The 27757-nt window shown below is 43.3% G+C and overlaps 1 protein-coding gene across 4 annotated transcripts; it reads right to left on the reverse strand.

The window, feature by feature from the left end:
- Positions 1-883: 883 nt before the first annotated feature.
- Positions 884-26280, reverse strand: ddc (dopa decarboxylase). Of its 4 annotated transcripts, none has more exons than XM_079468570.1 (14): positions 26167-26280; positions 24313-24521; positions 13318-13431; positions 12237-12356; positions 10396-10530; positions 8784-8927; positions 7935-8001; positions 7748-7842; positions 6815-6882; positions 5253-5329; positions 4252-4271; positions 3868-3966; positions 2502-2603; positions 884-1938 (listed from the first exon to the last, which is right to left on the reverse strand). In XM_079468570.1, the coding sequence occupies exons 2-14, from the start codon at positions 24511-24513 to the stop codon at positions 1738-1740; spliced, it is 1443 nt and encodes a 480-aa protein (XP_079324696.1). In that variant the 5' UTR covers positions 24514-24521; positions 26167-26280; the 3' UTR covers positions 884-1737. The 4 variants fall into 4 exon arrangements, with proteins under 4 accessions (XP_079324696.1, XP_079324697.1, XP_079324698.1 ...); XM_079468571.1 differs by lacking the exon at positions 26167-26280 and adding an exon at positions 26015-26164; XM_079468572.1 differs by lacking the exons at positions 12237-12356; positions 13318-13431.
- Between the last annotated feature and the right edge of the window lie 1477 nt (positions 26281-27757).

Consider the following 27757-nt stretch of genomic DNA (forward strand, 5'->3'; position numbering starts at 1 on the left):
GCAATACGAATGTACATTTTGTCATGCCAATAAAGCACACTTAAATTGAAATTGAAATTGAATTGAAAGAGAGAGAGAGAGAGAGAGAGAGAGAGAGGGGGGGGGGGGGACTCCAGCAAGACAATTACATTTTCATACAATATTGTCATCTGCTGGCCATACGTGCAACTGCAATATCAACAGTTAGCCATCAAAAGAAGGTGAGATGTGGACAATTATATGATTTATATATATATATATATATATTTTTTTTTAAACACTTAAAAAAATTCGTGGTTTGTGGGTATGTACTTTAAGCAATGGGTTTGACAAATATACTGTACATTCATGTTATGGTATGGCATAGCAAAAAATTTGGAAAACAAACAGTTTACGGTCGCCGGAAGTGCCAAACAAAGTAACTCAAAAACGCAAAACTAATCGAACAGCAATATATATTAATCTATATTATTTATATTTATGATATTCAATAAAATAACAGAGATTTATATGAATTGTTAGTTTTTTCAAAGATTTTTGTCAGACCACAAGACTCGTCTACTGTATATTTATCAACTACCCACAGATATAAATCTAAACTGAGAAAGTCAATGTTGTAGGATAATACTTAATTGTTTTGAAATCTGTGTTGCTCTAGTCGAGACATACTTTTTATACTGGCTGAAAGAGCGGTGAGATTATAACACCATTGGGTAACTGTGGGAAAGATAATACACATTGGTTAAGTCACTAGACCTGGCTCAGGACTCAAATCCTGAAGCCGCTGTTTCTTACCAGAGCCTACAGGGTCTCATTTGGCCGACAGTAAGGGTGTGGTTGTTTCATGTATCAGTCATAGTAAGACTGAAGTCTAACATCATGCACAACAAACATCACACAACATTCCGAGCGAAACACAATTTATTGTGAATGTTGATACACCCATACAGTACTACTACTGTTGAATTGTTTGTCTTTACTGATGAGGCACAAGATCTGTATGTCAAAGAGGATTGGAGAGGTGTCTCATCGCAGAAGATGTGCTGAGTTAATTCACTTGTTTTTAGAAAAAGAAAAAAAGATATTAGGTTGTGATTTAGATTTTCAGAAATGTAGTGACCCAAGAAAAAGTAAATAATAGCACTAATAAAGCCATCTGTAAACTATTTTCTGCAATAGATATAGACATTCTGATACATTATCTGTCTTACAAAACATATTTCATTTTGAATATAGACACATTTTCAAGTGCTGAAGAACACAACAGTACAGTTTTTGGAAACAGTGTTGGGAAAACAAGCTCACAAAGACAGAGACACACACATAAACACACATAAACACACACTAACATTAAATAAGAGTTACAAAGTTTACTATGGAGAGAAAATCACAGTTGCATTAAGATGCTCGTTGCAACTCTGTGACTAACACAGTGGAAAATGACTGCTTCACAACATTGTCTTGTAACGTTATACAGAAACCTTGAGAGTGACGCCACAGCAAACGCATATCTACTTGTGAAGACAATACAAATGCAGCATCCAACTTAATGTATAGCATTGAAAAAGTAGAATAGAATAACTAGATAGAAACGAATATAATCTATAACCAATCAACGACATACATGGAAAAGCAGTAAAGAATAATAAGGATAAGGACAAAGACATTAAAAACAACACACACATACACACAGGTTGCTTTCCAGAATTTAGATCATACGATCTATCAGACGAGTGATCCAGACTCAACACGTGATGGTCAGTGGGGCAGTTCCTGAAGCAGCTCTGATGCCAGCTGGCTGATGTGGCACCAGGCCTCATGAATGTGCCGTGACTCAGTGGTTCGGGCGCAGATTGCGAAACGCAGCACAAACTTCCCCTTCAGCTGACATGGTACCAGATGAATCTTGCGTTTGCTGTTGAGTCGCTTCAACAGTGTTTCGTTTAATTCATTGGAGCCCTAGGATTTAAGGCAGAGCTTTGCATAATAATTTGATATGGTTTCTTTAGACCAGATGATTTAAGAATATCAGCCAATATATAAAACGTTTATTATAAAATGATCATGTTAATGTATTCATTAATAATAAATCAAATGAACTGCATGTGAAAATCTAGAATCTTGTAAAGTAACAATACTGTTTAGCGTTTTGACAAAATCTATATATGCTCTCCTACGTTTAAGTCGCTTTGGATAAAAGCGTCTGCCAAATACATAAATGTAAATTGAGCATGTTGTGGGGTTCAACATATTATATTTATTATATTTTAACATACTATTTTATAATATAAATATGCACACACACAAAAACACATACATATTATATTATAAGCATCATGTGTTATAAAAGACATGCAGTGTATTCTCAATTAGATTCTAAAAATAGTAGTAAAATCATTTTGTGTAATTTGTGTTGCTCATCTACAGAAATTAAAATACGTCACGGCAATTTTAGTTAACTAGCTATAACTATAGGCTGTATGAGGCGTTATTGTTCGTGTGAGAAAGTGTTTAACTCTGACCTTGAGTCTAAAGCATACGAGACCCATCACAACATCAGCACAGATCTCAAAGCGGCGATCATCTCTCACCAAACACTCGAACTCTTTGGCCAGCCCTACATGCTGAATCAACATAAGAGATACGATGAGATGCGCTATAAGGTCAGACGCCTGCTCTTTTTAATATGAACATTAGTATTATTAGCATTAGCTAATTATAATTAGTATTATAATATCATTCTTAATAAGAATGATAATCCCTTAAATGCTCCCTGAACTCTTTGTTAGTCTCTTTGGATAAAAGAGTCTGCTAAATGACTAAATGTAAATGTAATCCGAATCAGAAAAACGATTAACAATTATTTCCCCCCAAAAAACACAAAAAAGTGCTTGGTTATTGTGTTGAAAAGAGCTCTTTTTGTGACAAAAATCTGAATACAGGTTTGAAATGACAAGGATCAACATAAGAGTTGGTTCCAAAATGAGATGACATTTTTTTTTATTGTATTGTAAATTGTGTTTTTTATTATGGCTTGAATCAAAATAAACCGACTGCAGTTTGATTGATATTAATTGGAATGCACAATAAAAACATGATTTTTTATTTTTTATCTCATTTTGGAACCAAACTCTTCAACTGTACGGCACAAATTTAATGAAATGTCAATATCACACCAGCAGGGGGCAATCTGTTGTTTAAAACAAGCAGTTTTTGTGCAGAATACCAAATTAGCAACCGTTCGTGTTCCAAATATGTAATACAGATTGTCCTAGATTATTACATTCATTCTGCAATCATGTGTTGACATAACGTAATCATATAATCTAAATTTAAACACATTACAAGAATCAAATTGTCATTCTCAGAAAGTTATTTGCTATGGCTACTGGCCAGCACTGAAGCTGACATAGAAGGTAAGCACAAGTGGGGGAAAATATTTTCTTGCATTTATCTTTATGATGGTTACAAAATCATAGAGGTAAATTATTCGTGTGACACAGAATAAGCGACAGTACTGTATACCGCAGCTTAACTTTTGAGCAGTCAAACAAAAACTGAACTAATGCAAATGCGGTTCTTAACTGGTTTTGCTTTTGGACTCAGACACACTCACACAAATATGTCCCTGAAATAATACAACAATGCAAATTGAAAAAAACAAGCAACAAGTTCATAATTTGTTGCACACATCGTCATTCTAACTCAACAAATATAGAATCTAGACCACATCACCTGTTGAGCAAACCAGAACAATCTCTCAACGAAGATGTATTGTACAGCCTTGAATCACTGACTGGTTTGCGTCAAACCAAATGTACTGTGCATCCGAATCGGATGTGATTGGCCGGGCTAACCTGATTGACAGCATGGATTATGGGTAGTCACCTTGCGGATGTAAGCCTGCAGACCATTGAGTCCATACATGCGGAACACAAACCACATCTTCAGCGAGCGAAACCTACGACCCAATGGAATCTGCCAGTGCTGAAGAAAGATGAGATGTGACATGTCAACTGTTCACAAGATAAAACATGAAGCTCACACAAACTACAGACACAAACCAGTGCACAATTGCACTTCTGGTCGTACTTGGTTCGTGCAAGTTTGTATGTGGAAAATATAGTCACATTACATACACACAGACTCAAATAAACATTCATGCTCATTTATGGTTAAAACACAAAAAGAACGGACAAATATTGCGGTCAAACAATCTCTCTCACACACACACACACACACACACACACACGTTAAATAAATTATACTTACTCTATAATCTGTGACAAGTCCTATTAATAAATAAAAGATTTCAACACTCAGTGATTCAGTGATATCAACATCAATAACAAATTCATACTGAGCAGAAACCTCTGTGTTTTTAATATCAATGGCACATTTGAATGAAAAGGCATACAGGTGATTATTTAAAGATAAACAATGAATAAAAAGGCATACAGGTGATTATTTAAAGATAAACAATGCAATCTTCAATACTAACATGGTTGTTTTTTTCTGTATCTGCCCTAGCCTGTTAGTTATCTAATCAGGAAGTTGATCATCATGGAAATGGCTATAAGCTGTGTGTGTGTGCGTGTGTTTGGTTGAGAGTCAGTGATGCTCTTTTGTCTTTCTTTCAGCACAATTACAATCGTCTGCACAGCTGCACACTGCCCACAGATGAGCTGCTTTTGTTTGGTCACGTTTAAATGGTCGACATGCAACCGGCAGCTCATTGGTTGACAGGTATGAGGAAACAAACAGAACTACCAACAGATAAATAGAAAGTATTCGGACTGGAATATATTCCGTTAGATTTCAATATATGAACCACATATTAGTAATAACTAAATGTTTCTTATTTTTATATTGTGATATCTACACACATAAATGTCCAATGTTCGAATACACCTTGACGTTACTGTTTAAAAATGCATAACTTATGTTTATGACACACCGACTGTACATACAGACACACACACAGGTCTTAAACCTGCTCTGGGTCAGTGCAGGGTGTCAAAAAGCTGTTTGTTTACTCGCACACACAGAGGCTTACAGCAGAGCACTAATCTGATCGAGCCCTCCGTGTGACGTATGTGTATATGTGTCAGCACCACGCGTCATGTCTCATTAAGGAAGATGATGATCATCCTATTTACTCCATCTTTCATTCATGTCATTGTTTATAGAATTTGTTTAAAACTATGGCTTTTCTACCAACAAAGATATCCGGTAAGGTTTAAGGAAATGTGCTGTGTGTTGGTCTTGCTCACCTGACTCTTGTTGATCATGCTTCAGGTAAAGCGGCTCCATCTTAAATGCTCTGATAATGTCTGATCTGTTCCTTACCCTGTTCCGAGAGAAATATCATATGAATATGTTCTAAATATTCCATTTAACACATGCGAATTGTTAACCACACACTTAAAAACGAGGTTCTAGGTTATAAAAAGGGTCTTTTGGAGTGATGCCATACCAGAACCATTTTTGTTTCCATTGAGGTCCATTTTATGCAACAGAACATTTCTATGGATGTTAAAGTTCCACCCATTAATGATAATTCTATCATTAGATCGATCAAATTCTTCAAAATATCTCATCAAAAAAGTTATACAATAGTTTTTCCAACTATGATAGTCAATGATGTCCCAGTATTGTCAGTTGCTAAAACTTTTCCAAATATCTTTCTTTGTGTTCATCAGAACAAATACATTATACAGGATCGGAACATGACGGCGAGTAAATCCTTCACCTTAAAAGTAATTTATAGAACAATACGATCCATGTTTTTAAGCGTGTAAAGAAAGATGACAAAATCTAGGTGCAAAATGAATCATTTCCATGAATATTAACTAACAATAACTGAACAACATTAACAAAAGAAATGGCTTTGGTTTGAGTCTGACGATTAGGAAAAAACAATATAGTTCATAGATTACCTTTATAATGATAGGTGTACGTGTCTGCTTTAGGCGTTGTTGCCGTAATAAAACAACATCATTATCTGTTATGTGGCTAAAAGGGACTTGTTTTGTTCACGCATTTGTTGCACACGAGGAATTCATTGAAGCGTGGAGGAGCCCAGAATCACAAAAGGTTGCATTGGGCACAAAATGAGGAAATTAGGTAATATGAGGCTCAGATAACCATGGTCAATTGAGTCATTGCAGTATAAAAGTGGTAATCTTGTCTTGAGACACCTTACTAGGATATGATATATAATGGGGTTATAAATTAGATTATTTAAGTGAACACATCCTGTTTCAAGTGTATGTGTAAAAATCTCTATATACAGCATATCCATCTGTGCATACCGTTTTATGTACAGTATACAAATAAATACTACTCACTTTTTGTCAAATTATAATGTTAAATATTTATGAAGTTTTTACCTTTTAAAGTTAATTGACTAAATATTTTACAATAATCTTTATTTCATTAATCATATTTCTACTCACATTGATCAATTAAAACCCTTTTTTATTTGAATTTTACTGTTAAATTACAGAGTTTGAATATATTCTTGAAATGAAATTATGTTGAATTGCAACACATAAACTGAAAATTTAAGTTAGGTGTTAAAAAGAATTCCCGGTGGCCCTGCTTGGAATTTTGCCGTTTTGTATGGGAACCTTATTTTCCGATGTCCCTTTTAAGCCAGCACAAAATAACTAATGAAATCTGATATTATAAAAAAAATAATATCTAATTCATATAACTCAAAAAGGGTAACTTCAGTGTCAAATGCAAATGTCATGCCAACAAACAAACATATGTCTTGACACAGAAAGTGAGTCCATGGGGTCAGAGGACAAGGTGACCGTAAGCAACTTACCACATTGCAGAGCAATCAAAGTTGACCAGGAGCCATTTATGAGGATTGAAGTTGAAAGAATCTGCGAACTAGAACCAAAGCGAGGTTTAAAGTGAATACCAAAAAAAGAGAGAATTATTTAGATGTATATTTACAGGTGTATCTGCAGACAAACCGAATTTTAAACCTTTGATTTCGGTGTAGCCAGAAAGTTAAAATATGAAACCAATTTTTGATTGGAACATCTTTTATAACCACCTGTTATGGGGTTTAATATCAAGCCATATTATAGATCAAACTCAAAAACAGCTGCAGCATCTTTCCAATGAGCATGTATAGGGAACGGCTATCTCACAGTCTAATCTTTATCCGCGCTCTCCCCTTTTCAATATCCTTTCCATCTGCTGCAATAAAGCAGAAAGACACTGTCATGATGTTCTGATTGTTTCCATGCTGGCTCTGCCTGTCGTTCACTTCCTGGCAACCAGCATCACACAGGAATACAGCAGCCCACCGGTATACAGGTCAATGATAAAGACCAATGTCTTTATAAGGAAGCATAGTCAAGGTTATTGTTTGAATTCGTGCCACTAATAAACAGTGATATTTCTTTAGCGAGGGAAAAAGGGACTTATCTAAAGGTCGTCCTCCGCCTCAGGAAATTACTTTACCCTTATCATTGTGACACCCAGCCGGGCACGACGACAACTCAAAGGACGATCGAGGATCTCTCATTTCCCCATGATTTCAGGAGACATCGTTCATGCCGGCTCACGTCATGGGTGACATTTAAATATTTTCTTTCGCACGCACGTGGCTTGGTACACGCTGGTTCCCGAGTAACGGGATCAATGGGACCCAATCAATGGGATTGCTCTCGTGTTATCATGTACGCCTCTGAGGGCTTTAAGAGCGTTGTGTGTGAAGAACACACAGCGTGGAGTATTATCTCACCTCGATGCCGTTCAAGAGAGGCCTGAACTCCGGGCAGATAAATGCACTGCCCGCATATGCGGCATCAATGTGCATCCAGATATTCTCTGCTCGACCTGAAATATAAAAAAAACGATAGCGTTAAAAAAGATACTACACATAAACATGCAACAAAATGTATAAGTAGGGAACATAACATAAATCTTACATATAGGGCCTAACTCGGTGATGCGGTCGAACGCACAGGATGCAGTCGTTCCCAACGTTGCACAAAACTGAGAGAAGCAAGGCAATAAAATGAATAGATCATTATTTCTCGATTTAAAAAATGTATGTTATTAATGAAGATCTAGACAAATCTTGATGTTTTATGCAAATCAGAACGTTTCTTGAACAATTCATTTCGATTTGTACATGTTTTGATCGCAGGAGGATTTGTTCCGGCTTGGTTTGTCATTACACAGTGATGTTTCTAACACAGGTCTGCTGGCTGAGCCCGGGGCTAATTTGACTAATGTGATTCAGAAAACAGGCTCTCCAAACAGCATTAACCATCATGCAGACGGATGGGGACAGGTTTAGAGAAAGAGCAGAAACAAATGTCCAATTTCTTCCGATTTCTCTCTTTCAAGATCTCTGTGACTGTCTACTATAGTTTTATAAATGTGTTAACTGATTCTGTGATTTAGGTTTCTTACAGTATATACTATACTATATAGGGTACTTTGCAAGACCTAAACAACACTGGTCCAGAAGCACTTCCTGTTTCAGTTTTTGTTATTTTTCACATTAAGTGCTAAATGTTCAGTTAGTATTATTTTGTGGTGATGTGTGTGTTGTGTTAGATTGTTAGAACTGAAACAGGAAGTGGTTTATACTTTTGTTTACAATAATAGAATTATAACAGAAAGGGATAATATTCAAGATAAGAAATGCTAAGACAGCTGAGAGAGACGGAAAAACGGATACAATAATACATGCTTTGTTTGTAATACTTTCTCTAAATAAACAGTACAGTACCTCACTGTTTTGTTTAACCATCATGACACATACGTACATAGAATGGAATGAGTCCTGCGCTTCTGTCCTCTTGCAGAGCACTTTCCAGGGCGTCTCCTCGCACAGCAAACTTACTGTCTGTGGCAATGTTCTTCATTCTCACTCCAGCGATCATCCCTGCTCTCTCCACCGATGAGTGAGCCTGAAACGCCAACAACAACAACACACCTTCAAAAATTTTTCAATAATAATAACGTCACAAAACAAACGGCCAATCTTTAGAAATACAGCTGCAACCACAGGAACTCATACTCCCCCCAAAACTGATGCTGCTTTCTGCTAACAGATAATACCATACAAACAGACACTCATCCACGCAGTTTAAAACATGCTGCGTTAGTTTCATCCCAGCGGTGGGTCAAAAATGTCATTAAATAAAACATTGAAAATAACCCTTCATTTTGTGTGACAAAACTATTTCAATACTATATTATCAGATGGTGAACTCACCCTTAAAAAAACAAAAATATGTGGCAGTTTATTATAATATATGAAATAGTAATTGTCATATTTTAGAATCAAGTGTTGCATTAGCAGCAATTCCTTATTGTGTTATTTATATATACTTACAATGTATTATTCTATATCATTTATATAATTGTTGTGTGTATGTGTATATGTATCATGTATCAACAGCTCATGTATATGTATCTGGAGTGCTAACCACTGGGTTATATAAGAGCATTTTATGAATATTCTTTCAATATCATATGAAGTTACACACGTATGCACTTTTTAGTTTTAAAGAGCACAAATACAATCCAGCGTTTTCTGAGGCCTGCTGAATATACGGTTTCATTTTCAGTCGGCATGTCCCGAGCCGATCGCAAAGAGCGGGATCGGTGTCCGATCAACAGATTTTTCTCCTGATCGGGATCGGTTATATTTTTTCAGATTATTTCCGATCACCTCTGCCATCAGACATGTTTCGTAAACGACTCTACAGTGTTGAAGCGCGAGCATTATGCAAGGCATTAGCAACGGAGCTTCATTCAATAATAACAATTTAATACCAAACCCTCAAAAAAGTGGACGGATTACGGCGAGTTCACTCAGCTCTGTGGCGCTGTGATGGAGAACACAGGTTAGCGGCTGATTTCTTCCTTCATACAGCGCTCTACAGGAGCTTTACAACAAACCTAATGACCTCACGCATTGGCCGTGAGACACGCAATTCAAATGAAGCTCTGCAATAATAAACTTCACTGACATACCATACTTATTGTGGCAGAGAAAGGCGATTGGCTAAATAAAAAGTAGACCCTAAGACACCTGGTTGGTGAAGTGGGACCTACATCCATTGAAAATAATGGTATAAATGATGATGTAAAATGCTCTTTTGTCAGACAATCTGGTCTCACTACTTTGTTGGCTCGAGTAATAAAGTTTTTGACACATGGAACCTCTGTCTGGGGGATTCTTTTCTTTTCTTGAAGACTCATGTAGGCCTACTCCTCATCAGCTACCACCCTGACTTTCATCTTTTCTAAAAGATATTAATAGATTCCAGATAAAAGAATAGTACTCTGATACCATGTTACTGTTTATATGGATGAAACCCTGAGTCCATATAACTGTACAGCATTTTCTCATCTGGGTTTGCGTCTCACCTGGTCAGACGTGTAGGCGACCAGTTTGGATATGATGTCCGTCTCAGATCGGTCAGGATGGTCAGCCAGGATGAGTCTGAGAGCTCTGGAGCGAGCCGCGAGAAGGGCCATGAGCGTGGCATCACTGGCAGAGCCCTGTATGGACACATAGCACATTATTTTCGACGTCTTTTTACATATGAAATATTTCAGTTTATTTACATGACATTAGGTTTCTATTTCTGTCTGTAACTCAGTTTCTTACTTGTATTTCCTGCTCTTTTTATTAAAAGCACTATAAATGAAACTGTACTCATAGCACAGAAGCTGTATACTGAAATCCAATAACTGATCTATCAGCTACGGTTCATTGAATGGTCTAACAATTGGAAGATGTTCATTATTAGCTGGACAGAGACATAATTGCAGTGAGCCAAAACCTGAATCAATAAAGCGTGCAGACATTGTAAATGCAGTGATGAATTTTCATCAGCTCTCTGGCTCTGCTCTCAACGAGTGAATGAGAAGATTCCACTCAAAAGCCCTCAACACACATCACCTCGATGTGAAGCACGAGCTGTCTTTGATATTTCCTTCCTTGCCTGATAGGGGACACCCACGTCCTGCTTACTTATTAGTCCCATTACTTTATCGTTCAAACCTGAAGTAAACCTGAATACAGCCAAATGTGCCTGGCATCCAAAGTGACTGCAAAAGCGAATACAAGCAAGTCAAGAGTTTGGTTCCAAAATGAGATAACACATTTTCCAAAATCATGTTTTTTATTGTGCTGTCCAATTAAAATCAATCAAACTGCAGTTGGTTTGTTTTGATTTGAGCCATAATAGCTAAAAACTAACACAATAAAACACAACAAATGTATTCAAGGAATTATCTCATTTTGGAACCAAACGCTTCAAGTAAACATTTCTACTCTTTTGGTTGTCAAAACAGTAAAAGTTTGCTGAATGTTTAAGTTTGAGTTTTAAACAGCCAATTTACTTTTTTAATATCAGAAAGCAAAATGTTTCATTTGAAAGAAAATGCTCAGATTCAAAGGTTCATCTTTTGTGATATATCTGTAAGTTGAGAAGAATGCTCAATTTTCTGCTCAAAAGAATTTCCACCTGTTTTCTCCTCCTCTGTCTGCCCACCTTCACTGAGAGGCTTCGCATACAAAACCCACAAACTCCCTCATTAGTGCGCTCTACCAGTGCAAAATGATGCTGCCGGTTGCCATAGTGAGCTCTCTGAAAAGCCCTGAGACAAAACCATCCAGGAGGTGGACGCGCGCACTCCAAAGCGGCCCTAATGACAGGGCATCAAACCGCCTGTCACCAGTGGGCTTTCCGTGCATTGTGCTTCCTGTGTCTCTTTCCAAACGGCCGCAGCTGCTAGACTGCAGCAGCTATTGTGACGTAATGAGCGCAAACCGCACTCGACTCACGCTTGGCCTGCCACCACCTCTCATCTGTAGATGATGTCTAAAAAGCCATTTTCCACAGGACGCAACAACTTACAGAGGGAAGGGGATAAATCAATGACAAACACATTTGTTGGTGTTCGGATAAAATTGTCTGTAAACACTCTCTGAGCACACGCCTGGTTGCACAGGTGGCATTAAAGTGGTTTGAAACGTCTATATATTTGACACCTGCAACACGATCCTGTCTGTCGGGGCAATTTTTAAGGCGCTGTCCAAATTACAATGTGCAGTGTCTTTTAAAATGATTTTGTGGATCTGATCATGTTTGATAAAGGTTAAATAAATACAAATACATTAATCATCTCCACAGGCTTAGTTCACCTCTGGTAAAAAACAAGATTTTAGGTGAATTCAGACTAATCGTAAGATATCTCACCTGGATGACTCCTCCTCCTCTGCCCGCTGTGCCAGCAAGGAAATCATCTGGTAGCTTCAGCATCTTACCCAGCCAGTCCAACATCACTGTCTCCAACTCTGTACAGGCTGGACTCGCTGACTACAAGCGCAAAACAAACCCTACATCAGACTACAACTTCAGAAACTCAAAGAATAAGTGCATTTCAGAAGATAAAAGAAAAAATGTAAAAGGAAAAAATAAAGTGTAAAGATGGATGGGTGGAAGATGGATGGACAAACAGATGGATGAATTGATACATGAACAAGTGGATGGGTGGCTGCAAGCATTGATGGTCGGATGGATGGATGGATAAATGGACAGGCACATTCATTTACAATTTGAAGTATGGACAGATGGATGGATGAATAGTTGGCTGGACAGATAAATGGATGGATGGACGTATTGATGATTGAACGGATGGACAGACGGATGTATGTATATATATGGATGGATGAATGACAGAAGGATGGATAATTGGACAGACAAATGGATTGACAATCGGACGGATGGACAGGTGGATGGATGTATGACAGTTGGATGAATAGATGGGTGGATGGATGAATGGATTAATGTTTGAGGGATGGACAGACAGACAGAGGGAAAAATGGACAGATGGATGGACTGAGGTTCGAACAGATAGATAGAGGGATGAATGGATGGAAGATGGACAGATGGAAGAGTGTCGGAATGGATGGATGGACAGATGGATGGGTGGATGGACTGACGCTTGGACAGACGGATGGATGGTTGGTTCGATGAAAAAGTGTCGGATGGATGAATTGTGCGTAGATAAATGAGAGATGGATGGATGATCAGAATGATGGACAGACGGACGGATGGATGGGTGGATGGATGGTTGGGCATGATGGACAGATGAATGGATGGATAGATGAATGGCTGAATTTATGGATGAATAACAGATGGAAAGAGAAATGGATGGAGGGATTGACTATCGGATAGATGAATGATTAACGGATGGATGGACAGACGGATGAATTAATGAACGGATGGACGATTGGATGGACGGATGAGTGTCAAATGGATGGATGGAAAAACATACCCAAGAGAATCCAATGCAGCCAATGGCTCCACACAGCATGTCTGCCAGCATTGCAGGAAAAGAGCTGGCAGCTGGGAAGTAGGCATAAAAGTACGGGCTGTGCCAGTGAGTCACCTGAAACAGCCATAAACAAATTATTTCAAATTCATTTTTTAATACCCATAATATTAAAATATTTAGATTATTTATTTTGATTACAAAATTAATCGATTTGCTTTTTTACTTTGCTACTGTCTTTTGGTTTTAAGTTGTAACAGTAACAGCAATTGCACAACATTACAGTTTTTCTCCACTGGTTTGGCTCATTTCTTGAAACAGAAATTACATTCTCAATACAACATGGACAAACCTCCAAACAACTTGGCAATTGTTTACAACAGAATTGAAATTCTCATTCATTTGATCAAATTGCAAATGTCTAAGTACATGTCTCAATGTCTCACTACATATTTGCAAATGATTAAGTACAGGTAGCCTACATTTAGCACAATTTCCAATTGAATTGATCTTGTTGATCTAAACTGATTGTCGATTCTCAGTCTAATGGTTGTTCGCTCCAAAACGTTTCAGCGTCATTTCATTGTATAAGTCATCACATGCACAATAGTCTGTTCAATTGTCAAAATTAGTCAAGAACATAATACCATGAATACCATATATGAATCCCTTGCGACATTTTATAAATGTATTACAGCAATTGACAGTCAGGTGAAACTAGAACTTGACTAACGAAGGAGGAGTTTCACACATCTCAGATGACCAATTAAACAGTATGTTTAGTTACCTGACAGGTGCTGTCCATGACTGTGAATGCTGCCTAACATGTATGTAAAGAACTTGACCTTGCAGGACCAGTACAATTTCGGAACATGGAGGCACCTGGCCAAGTAAATGAACAAGGGCAACTGCCTGCTCGAGGAAGAGGAGGAAGAGGAGGAAGAGGAGTAGTAAGGGTGCGTGGTGATGGAATAGGGGGAAGAGGCAGAGGAGCACGAAGAAACCATGCTGTCCCGGATGAAATTCGGGCCACAATTATAGACCATGTCATCAACCATGGCCTCACAATGGCGGAGGCAGGTCGCCGAGTTCAGCCTAATGTGCCTCGCTCTACAGTGTGTGTGTGTTTGTGTGTGATAGGCCTACAGTAATATCTTACCTCAATGGTATGTTATGATACTAAAAATGACAAGAAAAACATTGGAAAAACACAGTTTTCCACGACAACCTTGCACAGGTGGCAGAGAAAAACTTCTCAATGAACAAGAGATCTGTAACATGGTGATGGCAAATAATGCCATCACAATGAGACACTGCAATCCTACAAGACAATGCCATATTCCAAAATGTCAACTTTATAAGCATCTCCACAATAGACCGTATATCGAAGAAGCATCAGATGACAATGAAGCAAATTTACAGGGTACCATTTGAGAGGAACTCTGATAGAGTGAAAGAGCTGCTGTACCAGTATTTTCATGTAAGTCAGTTACTGGTGATCCAAAGCAGTGGTTCCTAAACTTTTTTCGCTTCAGTAATTCGTGATTTGTGCATCCAGGTATGAAAATATTTGATTTACATTTCAGTAAGCATAGTCATTGATGATTTCCCCCCTCCCCTTTCTGTCAAATACACCCTGTAGTACCTCTGCATAGGGGTACATGTACCCCAGGTTTGGAACCACAGGAGTAGTGGCCAGTAGTAAATTGATCTAGTGGAGTACATAGAACATTCCTATGTAAATGTCTGTAACTGTAGTGTATGACTGATTTGATGTTTTCTTTTTTTCCGCTATTGTATGAGAATAATTACATTTACTCACTTGGCTGACGCTTTTATCCAAAGCGACTTACAAGTAGTTTTTTTTCTACAGTGGCACATTACTGCAGAGCAATCAGGGGTAAGGTGCCTTGCTCAACGGCACTTCAGTCATGATCTGCTGGCACTGAGATTCGAAGGTCAGACTGGTGGTCAGAGCGTTGGGCTTGTGATCAGAAGGTTGCCGGTTTGAATCTCAGTGCCAAGGGCCGAAGACGTGGCCGTAATATTATTGGCCACCGGGCCACGGTGGATGTCCCAGGCTAGCGAGTGGGGCAATACAACTATGTGTTCTGCCATATCTGAGAATGGTGTGGCCACTCACATCCCCAGTCCTGGCCCATACAATACACAGAAGCTCCTTCTTTTCTTGGACCGCCTTCATTTTGATTTGATCCCTGAAAATGAGAGAGGTCTTGTAGGGCCTTACCTACAATATGAGTACAGTAACCATTGTCAATGAAGGACGGGGCTAAGACTGAAAGGAGGACATGAGGGATGTTTCAATGGTCCTCTGCCATTGTGACAAAACATCTAAACATTCTGACTTGCAGTGCTTACACAATGCCAAAGGGACGAAGCATTAAGAGTTTTGAGAACGTCTGGTCTGTTTCAAGAAATGAGCCAAAGCAATTGAGAAGGATCTTTGTCATTTTCGTGGCACTGACTGTTTATATGGGAAAGGAATGTCGTTTTGAAGCATGAGAGAACAGTTTTGGGAGAGATGTTAGCTTTTGCAAGTGAGCTATAGTGTTGAGCTGAACTGTAAGACTGTTTTGCCAAATTATCTTAGAATTTTGAGAATGTAATTTCTGTTTCAAGAAAGGAGCCAAACCAATGGAGAAAAACTGTAATGCACAAGCTAAGATAAATGAACAACATAATTATTCGAATAACGAACAACATATTTATACAGCATTTCATAATCTTTCTTAATATCAGCTAAATCAAAAAACTAATGACAACATCCAAACAGCAAATGTAATGTCAAAATTCAAATGATTAATAAAATATCACAAATATGTTGTTGAAAGGTTGGAGACACATAGCAAACAGTAAACAACTGACGGATACAAATGGTTTAATATTTGCTGCATTTTGTTTACTGTGGTGTGTCCATTAACCTACTCTGCGTGTCTGCACTAGTGTTATTAAAATAAGCAGTTGTTTGTTGCTCTTCATGCGGCATGTCTTTGGCGGGAGAGAAGCAGTGCGCACGGAGCGGAAAGGGTTAAAATGAAGAGCATTTGGTTTTACAGTATTAGAGGATATAGCTGCAAAAGATAAATTACATAAACGTTCCTGACAGCGCGTTTGATCTGATTATCCGTCATTAAGACTCAATTTAAACAACCAGAATAGTCAAAAGTTTTAAATGGTTATTAGCCTCTGTCTCGCGGTCCACTTATTGAGGATGACTGTTCTACACAGTATATACAACTGGGCTAAATTGATTAAATATTTATTTATCTAAAAAAAAACATATTGTCAGGAGCATTTATAATGCGAAAAGCATAGACCCTAAGACTTAGCCCTGTGGTACACCGTACTTGACTTGCGATTTGCCTGACACCTTATTGTTTATTGCTACATATTGAAAGCGGTCGTTTAAATGAGATATAAACCATTTAAAAGCTATTCCCTTAATTCCAACATAATTTTCTAGTCTATGTAGGAGTGTGTTGTGGTCAATGGTGTTAACTATTTTTAACAAATCCAACGTTGTTAGTGTTACCCAGTAAATAACAAGAGTCACTGTGATCTTTCTGTTTGGTAGTTCTGCTGTTGTTCTCCTTTGCTCTTTTGAAAAGGGAAAATTACTGCAGTAATAGTGACATCAGGGATTTTTCTATGAGACCATCAGATGTTGGATGAAATTATTAAGAGTAAATTTAATTATTCCATGAGTTCAGGTTGTGGAGGAAGGAGCTTGAGGCGCTGTGAGTCTGTCTCTCTCATGCAGGGTTTTCCTATTGTGAGTCATTCATTAGCTTGAACACACACTCTTAAAACACTATTAAAACAACACTTCTGACAGGGAAAATTGGCCTGATTGGACACAAAATGAAGGTTAACACCTTAAACGATATTAAAGTGTTTGTTTTTTCCTGAGCTGTGAACTGAAGGGGTGGGGAGCGTTTTTCAGCCCCAGATAAGTATTTATTTAATTTCTAGCTTTAAGATTTCACCAGAGAAGTAGAGGAACTTTGAATCCCACCAAATGTAATAAAATTGGTTCCCTTTCTGTCGGTCTCTCGACGTTGTGTCGACAGAATGGGGTTTGACTTGAGAACCTACCTTCTCTGACTGACTTGAACAGGCCAATGAAAATTGGCGAATGAAATTTGCATGCCGGACTCCGCCCCCGGATATCCGGGTATAAAAGGGAGCCGGCGTGCTGCATTCATTCACCTTTTGTTCTTCGGAGCCTTCGCATCCTGATGCTGACGACTCTGCAGATACTATCTACGTGTTGCTGGTCTTACGACGTGGTGCAGCGGACTGTCCCTTTTCCTGTGACTTCCCCTGGGCGTCTCGGCAACTTCCAAGGCATCTCTCTAAAGAGCGAGCCCTTTTCAGGGCTCAATATTTCTTCAGTGCGGCATGTCCCGCTGTGCTCATGGGTGCGGCGCACTCATCGAGGAAGGGGACGGACACGATGTCTGCCTCGTGTGTCTGGGACTCCAGCACGCTGAGGCAGCGTTTGTGGATACATCTTGCCCGCACTGCGGGCGGATGGTAATTCAGACGTTGCGTTCACGGGTAGCTGCGTTCTTCCGAGAATCAGCCGCCACCTCGAGTGCTTCCCGTTCTGCGGCAGCAGTGGCATCAGCCCTGCCGTCCGCTTCGGCGAGCACCGAGGGTGATCGGGGAATTACCGTGAGCCTCAATCCGTCAGCCACCGGCTCGCGGACCGTTCACGCCCCGCCTCGCTCGTCTGGCCGTCCCGGAATAGGCGGTACGCCGCCTTGTTCCTCCGTCACGTACTCGGACTCGGGGCGTGACGACGATGAGATGTCGCTCGCAGCATTGGAGGGCGACCTCCTGGCATCCGACATCGACGATTCCTTGGAGCTTCCTCCCCCGGGGGGTCGAGCTCAGGATGAAGCGGACGTCGAGATGTCAGCCATGCTTTCCCGGGCCGCCGCGAGTATTGGGCTGCAGTGCACCGCACTGCCAGGTAAGTCCGCCCAACGCTCGCGGTTGGACACGTGGTATCTGGGGACCGGCCGTGACTCTAAGCCACGGTCGGCACCGGTACCATTCTTCCCGGAAGTGCATGAGAAGCTCAGTCGGACCTGGAACGCCCCTTCTCGGCGCGTGCACGTCAGACTAGCTCGGTCGCCCTGACTTCCCTCGATGACGGGGCAGCTGAGGGCTACGTCGACATCCCTCAGGTGGAACGTGCAGTCGCGGTGCACCTGTGCCAGCAGACAGCTGCCACCTGGAGAGATCGACCAAGGCTCCCTTCCAAGGCTTGTAAGTTTTCGGCATCGCTGGTGTCGAGGGCTTACAACGCTGCGGGTCAAGCTGCCTTGGCTCTTCGCGCCATGGCCATCCTGCAGGAGGCCAGGGCGTTGGAGGAGTTGCACGAGGGAAAGTCCGACCCTGGGCTACTGCCGCACTGCCACTGACCTCGCTCTTCGGGCGACAAAGGTGGCGGCGCGAGCCCTGGGGTCGTACGATGTCCACACTGGTGGTCCAGGAGAGACACCTTTGGCTGAACCTTGCACAGATGCGGGACGCTGAGAAGGTTCGCTTTCTCGGCGCTCCCATCGCGCAGGGTGGGCTGTTTGGTGATACGGTCGAGGGCAGCAGTTCTCGACTGTACAGAAGCAGACGGAGGCGATTCTGCCCCGCCGCGACCCGGCCGCCTATCGTCCGTCGAGGTCCCGCGCGGCGTCTGCTTCCCAGCAGCCCCGCCCCTCTCCGACTCAGACTCCGGCTCCAGCGCCCCCTGCACAGGCGGCCTCCCGGAGAAGGATGTCGAAGTGGCGAGCACCATCCCGTCACCAACCTCCGCGGAAGCAGAAGTGTTCTGACGGGGTGAACCCAGGGAGATCGAGTTCACCGGGCCCGACCCGAGCAACTACATCGCTAGAGGGTCGGACTGGGACGGTGCCTGCCCCGTCCCAGCAACACCAGCCGGGCCCCTTTCAGGGCCTGGTGCCCACATTCTCGCAGAAAGAGCTTTCTCTCTCCCTGGGTCTTTCTCACAGCCGCTCTCACCCTCCGCAGGACGGTGCTCGGCAACCCCACGTTGTGTTTCGGCGAGACACACGGTTGGGTATACTCTCAGTGGCCACCAGCACCCTCAGTCAGACGGTGCGGTATGCCGCGATATCGCCCGACAGGCACCTCGGCAGAGCCGCTCTCCTCCCCGGGGTCCCCCCCGTGTCGAGGGAGCCGTACTGCCAGCCATCGAACCACCCCCCACGGGGGCAATGACTCAGATCGAACCTCTGGTCCCCCTGTCTCGGTACCTGGGAGCCTGGTTGGCTCTTCCCAGACCAGCACGGTGGCTAGAGCGAACGATCCGTCTCGGCTATGCGATTCAGTTCGCCAAGCGCAAGTTTCGGGGCGTCCTCTTCACCTCAGGGGAGGGGTAGATGCTCCCGTGCTTCGGGCCGAGGTCGCTACCCTTCTGGCGAAGGGGGCGGTCGAGCTCGTCCCTCTGGCCGAGATGTACTCCGGGTTTTACAGCCCGTATTTCATTGTCCCCAAGAAAAGTGGCGGGCTGCGCCCCATCTTGGACCTGCGTACCCTGAACAAGCACCTACACAAGCTGCCGTTCAGGATGCTAACGCAGAAGCACATTCTGACGTCCGTCAGGCGTCAGGATTGGTTCATGGCGATCGACCTGAAGGACGCGTACTTCCATGTGTCCATCCTCCCTCGTCACCGGCCGTTCCTACGGTTCGCTTTCGAGGGACAGGCATATCAGTACCGCGTCCTCCCATTTGGTCTGTCCCTGTCTCCTCGAGTCTTTACGAAGGTCGTGGTTGCCGCCCTCACTCCCCTCAGGGAGCAGGGTGTGCGCATACTCAACTATCTCAACGACTGGCTCATCTTGGCGCACTCGCGAGATCTGTTGTGTACACACAGGGACCTGGTGCTCCGGCACCTAGACCATTTGGGGTTACAGGTCAACCGAGAGAAGAGCAAGCTCTCCCCTGTGCAGAGCATCCTTTTCCTCGGTATGGAACTCGACTCTGTCTCCATGTTGGCACGTCTTTCTTCCGAGCGTGCCCAGTCGGTGCTGACCTGCCTGAGGAGCTTCAGGCAGCAGCCAGCGGTCCCCCTGAAACATTTTCAGAGGCTCCTGGGACACATGGCGTCCTCGGCGGGGGTGGTCCCCCTCGGGTTGATGCACATGAGACCGCTACAGCACTGGCTACAGAGCAGAGTTCCTTGGAGTGCGTGGCACTCCGGCAGCAGGCGCGTCCCGATCACGCCCTTCTGCCGGCGCACCCTAACCCCATGGTCTTCAATGACCTTTTTGCGGACAGGGGTCCCTCTTGGGCAGGTTTCGAGGCGCGTCGTGGTGACGACCGACGCCTCCCTGCAGGGTTGGGGTGCTGTGTGCAACGGGCACGCAGTGTCGGGTCTCTGGACGGGCCCCCGCCTGCGCTGGCATATCAATCGCCTAGAGTTGTTGGCGGTGCTGCTTGCACTGAGGAGGTTCCTTCCCCTCGTGCAGGACAAGCACGTGCTGGTCCGGTCGGACAGCACGACTGCTGTGGCGTATATCAACCGACAGGGTGGTATTCGTTCACGGCAGCTATCGCAACTCGCCCGACGCCTCCTCCTGTGGAGCCAGCAGGTGACGAAGTCCCTGTTAGCCACTCACATCCCGGGCGACCTGAACCAGACAGCCGATGCGCTCTCTCGTCAGTCGACGCCCCGTGGAGAGTGGCGGCTCCACCCCCGCGCAGTCCAGCTCATTTGGGTGCAGTTCGGGCAGGCACAGGTGGACCTGTTTGCCTCCCTGGACACCACCCATTGCCCGCTTTGGTACTCCCTGACCGAGGCCCCCCTCGGCACGGATGCTTTGGCGCACAGCTGGCCGCGGGACAAGCGGAAGTACGCCTTCCCCCCAGTGAGCCTCATTGCACACGTCCTGTGCAAGGTCAGGGAAGAGGAGCATCAAGTGCTACTAGTTGCGCCTTACTGGCCCAACCGGACTTGGTTCTCGGAGCTAATGCTCCTGACGACAACTCCCCCCTGGCCGATTCCCCAGACGAAGGACCTTCTTTCTCAGGGGAAGGGCACGTTGTGGCATCCGAGACCAGACCTCTGGAACCTCCATGTCTGGCCCCTGGACGGGACGAGGAGATCCTGAGTGGTCTACCCCCAGCGGTGGTAGAGACCATTGTTCAGGCAAGGGCCCCGGCCACGAGGCGGTTATACGCTTTTAAGTGGCGCCTCTTCTCGTCCTGGTGTTCTTCTCGTGGAGAAGACCCACGGATATGCTCGATTGGGAGCGTGCTGTCCTTCCTGCAGTCGAGACTCGAGAACAATCTCTCCCCTTCCACGCTGAAAGTGTATGTAGCCGCAATTACCGCTCATCACGAACCAGTTAGTGGGAAGTCTCTGGGACAGCACGACCTGGTCATTAGGTTCCTGAGGGGCGCGAGAAGGCTGAATCCAGCCCGTCCGCGCTCCGTTCCCTCTTGGGACCTCAATGTGGTCCTGGCGGGCCTCCAGAGGCCCCCCTTCGAGCCCCTCGGAGATGCCGCTCTTTCTCATCTCTCGATGAAGACGGCTCTCCTAGTGGCGCTCACTTCCATCAAGAGGGTAGGGGACCTACAAGCATTTTCCGTGGCCACGGATTGCCTAGAGTTCGGGCCTGGTCAATCTCACGTTATCCTGAGACCCCGGCCTGGCTACGTGCCCAAAGTTCCCACCACTCCCTTCCGGGACCAGGTGGTGAACCTGCAGGCGCTCCCTTCTGGGGAGGAAGACCCAACCCCTTCCGTGTTGTGTCCAGTACGCGCGCTGCGCCTCTACTTGGACCGCACACAGAGCTTCAGGAGCTCTGACCAGCTCTTTGTCTGTTTTGGAGGTCAGCACAAGGGGAGGGCTGTCTCCAAACAGAGGTTGGCGCACTGGATCGTGGACGCCATCACTATGGCTTACCGATCACAGGATCTCCCGTGCCCGCTTGCAGTGAGGGCACACTCCACCAGGGGTGTGGCCTCCTCGTGGGCACTGGCGCAGGGCGCCCCTCTGGCAGACATATGTAGAGCTGCGGGTTGGGCTACGCCCAGCACCTTCGCGAGGTTTTACAGCCTCCGCGTGGAACCGGTATTTGCCAGAGTCTTACGAGACACCGCCAGGTAAGTTCCGGCAGCCGGTGGGCGTACGCCTGCGATAGCACCCCTCCACAGGTGAGACGTGGTGCTATCCAGCCTCCCCTCTTCCCCCCACGTGGGCGAAGAGTAGGCATTCCATCCATCACTAAGCACTCCTCGGCGGCGGGCTCGGCGGAGCAGCCCTGCCTCCCTTGGCCTGTTTCTGAGCTCTAGCAGTGACTCAAACAAGGCCTAGTGCTCCACACGTGGTAACCCCCCCACAGGGCGGTTCCGTCTGATGTCTTCTCATGAATGGCTCTCAATCGATGGCCCATGACCTCTCCCAGGTGTACTTCACCTGCTCGCGACACCATCTCGTGTCTGCATGTCTCCCACGTGCTCTCCCCTATCCGGTGAGACCGTGTGTGAATCTCCACTAAACTCCTCCCTGCGGTAGGAAGTGGTCTCCGTAGCGCGTTCCCTCAGGGGGGAATCACGCTTCCCAGTGGCCCTTACGGTGCCGGGCGGCTTCTCGCTGTTAAGAGAACTAGGCCGCCGTCCGTGACGGCCGGAGGAAGGGGCTCCCATCTTGTAGGTAAGCTCTGGACCCCTTCCCTTCCACTGGAAGGTTGCAATTCATGCTAGCGCCCACGTTTTGACACGCCCAGGCCAGTCAACGTCGCTTCGCGAGGAATTGTGACGCGGCACAGCGCTGTGGCGTTTTCCGAGGAACCCCATTCTGTCGACACAACGTCGAGAGACCGACAGAAAGGGAACGTCTCGGTTACGTATGTAACCTCCGTTCCCTGATGGAGGGAACGAGACGTTGTGTCCTTCATGCCACAACACTGGCCGCCCGCTGCAGCAGTCGGGGCAAGATCCTCAGGCTCCTCAGCACAAAAGGTGAATGAATGCAGCACGCCGGCTCCCTTTTATACCCGGATATCCGGGGGCAGAGTCCGGCATGCAAATTTCATTCGCCAATTTTCATTGGCCTGTTCAAGTCAGTCAGAGAAGGTAGGTTCTCAAGTCAAACCCCATTCTGTCGACACAACGTCTCGTTCCCTCCATCAGGGAACGGAGGTTACATACGTAACCGAGACGTTTTATCTGAATAACCCTTGCTCCCTTGCTCCCTGAACTCTTTGGATAAAAGCATCTGCGAGAGAGGACCATGCCTGCACTTTATGTTGTGTTTTATTATGTTTGTATGGCCGGCAGTCAACTGTGAGGGAGCATTTTAAGTTTGTTTCTTTGTTTGTTTGTTTATTTAATTAAAAGTTGTTGTACAGTCCCCGGTTCCCACCTCCTTCCTTCCTTTTATTGAACCTCGTTACAGCATCTTTTGGATCTTTTCTTGATTTCTTTTTATAAAAATCTAACCTTTCATAGAATAAGAACTTATGAAATAAATGTAATTTTCTGTACTTTTTATCCCTGTGTGCAGCAAATCCATCTTGAATGTTTGTTGCCAAAAGGTTCATTTTTAAAATTCATCTGACTTTCAAAACATTTTATAAACAAACTATGCAGTATATTTTCACAGGTGCCCAAGACTTTTGCACAGTAATGCATACATTATTCCAGTTAAGAGATATCATAGCTGTCCAAATTCACAGTTTTTCAGGAAATAGTAAAAACACTTTTTAATACATTGTAAAGTTAGATTTTGAAAAACTGACACACATAAAGGCTACTGACTACTAATAATGATTTATGACCCCAAAAATACACGGTATATGGAGATATAAGGTTTCAGAAGGACAGCAGCTACATAAACAATATATAAAGTTATTTTCATTTTTCTCTCACGGCAAACATTCATGGAATACCACAAATCACACGCTGAAAAATCATATTTCTGGGCTGGTCAGCAGTGACTTACCCCTGGCATGATCACCCTCTCAATGTCTTTGACCACATCCTCATAGCTCTCTGGTTCCTCCGGGGCCTCCTCGGGAATCAACGATCTCAAATATCCAGGTTCCACATCAGGGTAAACCTGCCTCTTCTCAATGTTCTCTAAATAATCGGCTATGTAATCCACCATCTCTTTCCCTCGCCTTCGAAATTCTGCAGCCTCCATCTTCTCAGCTGTGGAGAGGTTTGAAGCGTCTGTCAGTGTCGAAAGCAAATTATAGGTTCTCCTCAATGTCCTCAAATGAGGATAGAAGTAATTGTTTTTGTGGAATCAGGGTTTTTTGCATGCTCACTGGGACTTTCAGGGAAGTCTAGGACCTAAGGGCAAGTTGTAAGACCTATCTGAGCAGATAAGAGTTTAGTGATTTACTGCATTCAATGTGGATAGTAGTAGACTGTTAAATTGCATGCGTGTCAATCCCACAGCAACTTTTGAATTTTGTATTATTAAATTCCTATGAATTTGTCAATTTTGTATATGCTTCTGCACTGGTGAAGGTTGTTTACTAATATCAGTGTGTGATTATTTATTCATATAAGTCACCTCAAAAAATAAACAAATTCGTACAAGATCAGGCCGGTTCATATTCTTCTTATGGCAAAGCAGTATTTTAAGGGATAGTTAATCCAAAAATGAAAATTGTGTCATCATTTACTCACCCTCAGGTTGTTTAAAACCTGTATAAAGGTCTTTGTTCTGCTGAACACGAAGGAAGATATTTGGAAGAATGTCAGTAACCAAACAGACCTCATTCCCCATTTACTACCATAGTGGGTTAAAATAAATACAAAGGGAGTTAATGGGGTTGAGATCTGTTACTGACATTCTTCCAAATATCTTCCTTTGTGTTTAACGAAACAAAGTATTGTATACAGGTTTGTAACAATCTGAGGGTGAGTAAAGGATGAACAATTTCTGGATGAACTATCCCTTTTAATTTGACCTTAAAGCCAACATGCATGTCATGCTTTTGGTCAAAATTAATTTGAAAAAAGAAACCACTACAATACATCAAATACCTGCGGATGCTACATATATATAAGAACAGTGAGAGTTCTGAATGAGTTTTATCAGCAGGATTGGTAAGAGTGTCTAGTCATTATTCGTATACCCGTTACTTATAAAACTCTTAACCCTAATCCACATCGTGCAAATGGATTGAGGTGTGTGCATGCATGTGTGTGTGTGCATGATCAATTCATCCAAGGTGGCTGGTCTCTTACACGATAATAAATTCCAGTAAAGTTGGTTATATTTCCTCATGCACATACAGGCATACATTTAGTGTCTAAATGTATTGACAAACCCTGACCCCAAATGATAAAAAACATCTTCATTTACATCCCTCTGTGAAATTTGGCTACAGTAACTTCTATAGGGACATAATTCTCAAGTTGTTTTATACTATGAACAAATCATACAGTTGTCAATATATTACAAAGAATGTACAACAATTCTATTTCTGCAGACATTGAATGACTGATGGACTCAGACCGACTTTGATTCAGCATTTCACGACACGGTTTCTTACATGCAGATGTCTTTAAGACAATGATTTACTGTAATGATTTACCAAAGTAAAATAAGGCACACAGATAAAAGTATACAGACACGTCTATCGACATTTCAATTAAGTAAATAAACATATTGACTATAGGCAATTCACCTCAGCTGTTACTTTGTGTCATCATCCAAACAAAATCCTTAAAACATTATAATCCTGCATTTGCATTTGCACCTTGAACCTGAACTGTGTTAAAAGCTCAACAAGTATCGCTCACACTATCTCACTCCTGTGTTTGCTTTGATCATACTCACAGTGTCAGCGTTGTCCTCCCTCTCAGCCTACAGTGCTCACACGCTCTCTCGCTTTGTTTCAAACACACGTACATAAACACTCAAACACACACACAGCGCAAAGCAGAGTGATGTGGAGCAGCAGGAAAGCCTGGGGGTTTATCAACCCTGCCACCGTTCAGACAGCCAATCAGAGCAGAGCTTTCATTGAGATCGGCACACACAGGCAGCGCAGGAGCTGATTCATAAGGAGTTAATGAGAACCTGCACCCTTTCCACACACACACACACATGCACACACACACACCAATCATAATAGCACAAACAGTTACTGTAAAATTGTTGAAATGTTATAAATAAAATAGCTCTCAAAGATTATTCTGCTTTTATCCAAACAGCTGTCAATACTATTGAATCTAATTGTGCTATTTAGGGACATCTTAAAGTGACTCAACAATATACCAATAACAGGTAAGGCATGAATCAGGGTCACCGCCAAATGTCCCTGGTTTGATGAGGTCGGGCTCGCGTGGGTTCACCGGACAGTCGACAGGGGAGGTTGAACTAAGAGAGTCTGCCCTCTATTATGGAATTTTCTTATTCCTTAAACTAGGTGAGTCAGCCCAGACAAACGCAAAGCAAAGAGAGGCATGAGGTTCTTTGCAAATAATTTTATTGTCGTTTAATCTGCATCATGAGCAATAAGCATGGTGCAGAAAAAAGGCCCTCCTTCCTCCTGCATACAGAGTTTATATATGATTCAAACGTGACACCCCTCCATTTGCCCCCCAGCAAGAATCCCGAGCTGGTTTACGTTATCCCAAACAGAACATAGTGGCCTTAGAGAAAAACATTATAAACAGCTTAAAGAAAACAAAGATAGACACTTCATGAAGCAAGGATAGAATAACAGGAATGAAAAACAAAGATAAACAGTTCACAACAGTCAGAGGGAGGCTCCACCGAGCTCGGCAGAGAGAACACTCGACCTGACAACACACGAGGTGAGAGAGTTTGCCCCTGTCCGGGAAAACAGGAACCCTGACATTTACTTTTGTATGTTGATTCTAAATATATATAAGAACAGACATCAGTGAGACGTCTGAATGAGTTTTATCACCAGGGTTGGTAAGAGTGTCTAGTCATTATTTGTATACCCGTTACTTATAAAACTCTTAACCCTAATCCACATTGTGCAAATGGATTGAGATGTGTGCTGCATGAGTACTTCCGGCACTGGGGAGCTACAGTCCATTGAGGGAACCATGAATTCCCACATCTACTGTGACATACTGTAGCAGAGCATGATCCCCTCCCAGTATTCCAACATGGTAACGACCTCAAACACACCTCCAAGACGACCACTGCCTTGCTTAAGAAGCTGAGGGTAATGGTGATGGACTGACCAAGCATGTCTCCAGACCTAAACCCTATTGAGCATCTGTTCCATCCTCAAATGGAAGGAAGCTTCCAGGCAAGCGGATTCGCAGGAGCTTTGGTGCCTCCGCTCTATTGCTATGACTCGTTAGGATTGTTGCACCTTTACTGCTGCATTTTTTTCCCGGGAGAATTGTCCAATAAGTGACTAAGAAAAGTTGTTACGTAACGATTG

Source organism: Barbatula barbatula (genome assembly GCF_947034865.1).
Source record: "Barbatula barbatula genome assembly, chromosome: 12".
Lineage (NCBI taxonomy): Eukaryota > Metazoa > Chordata > Actinopteri > Cypriniformes > Nemacheilidae > Barbatula > Barbatula barbatula.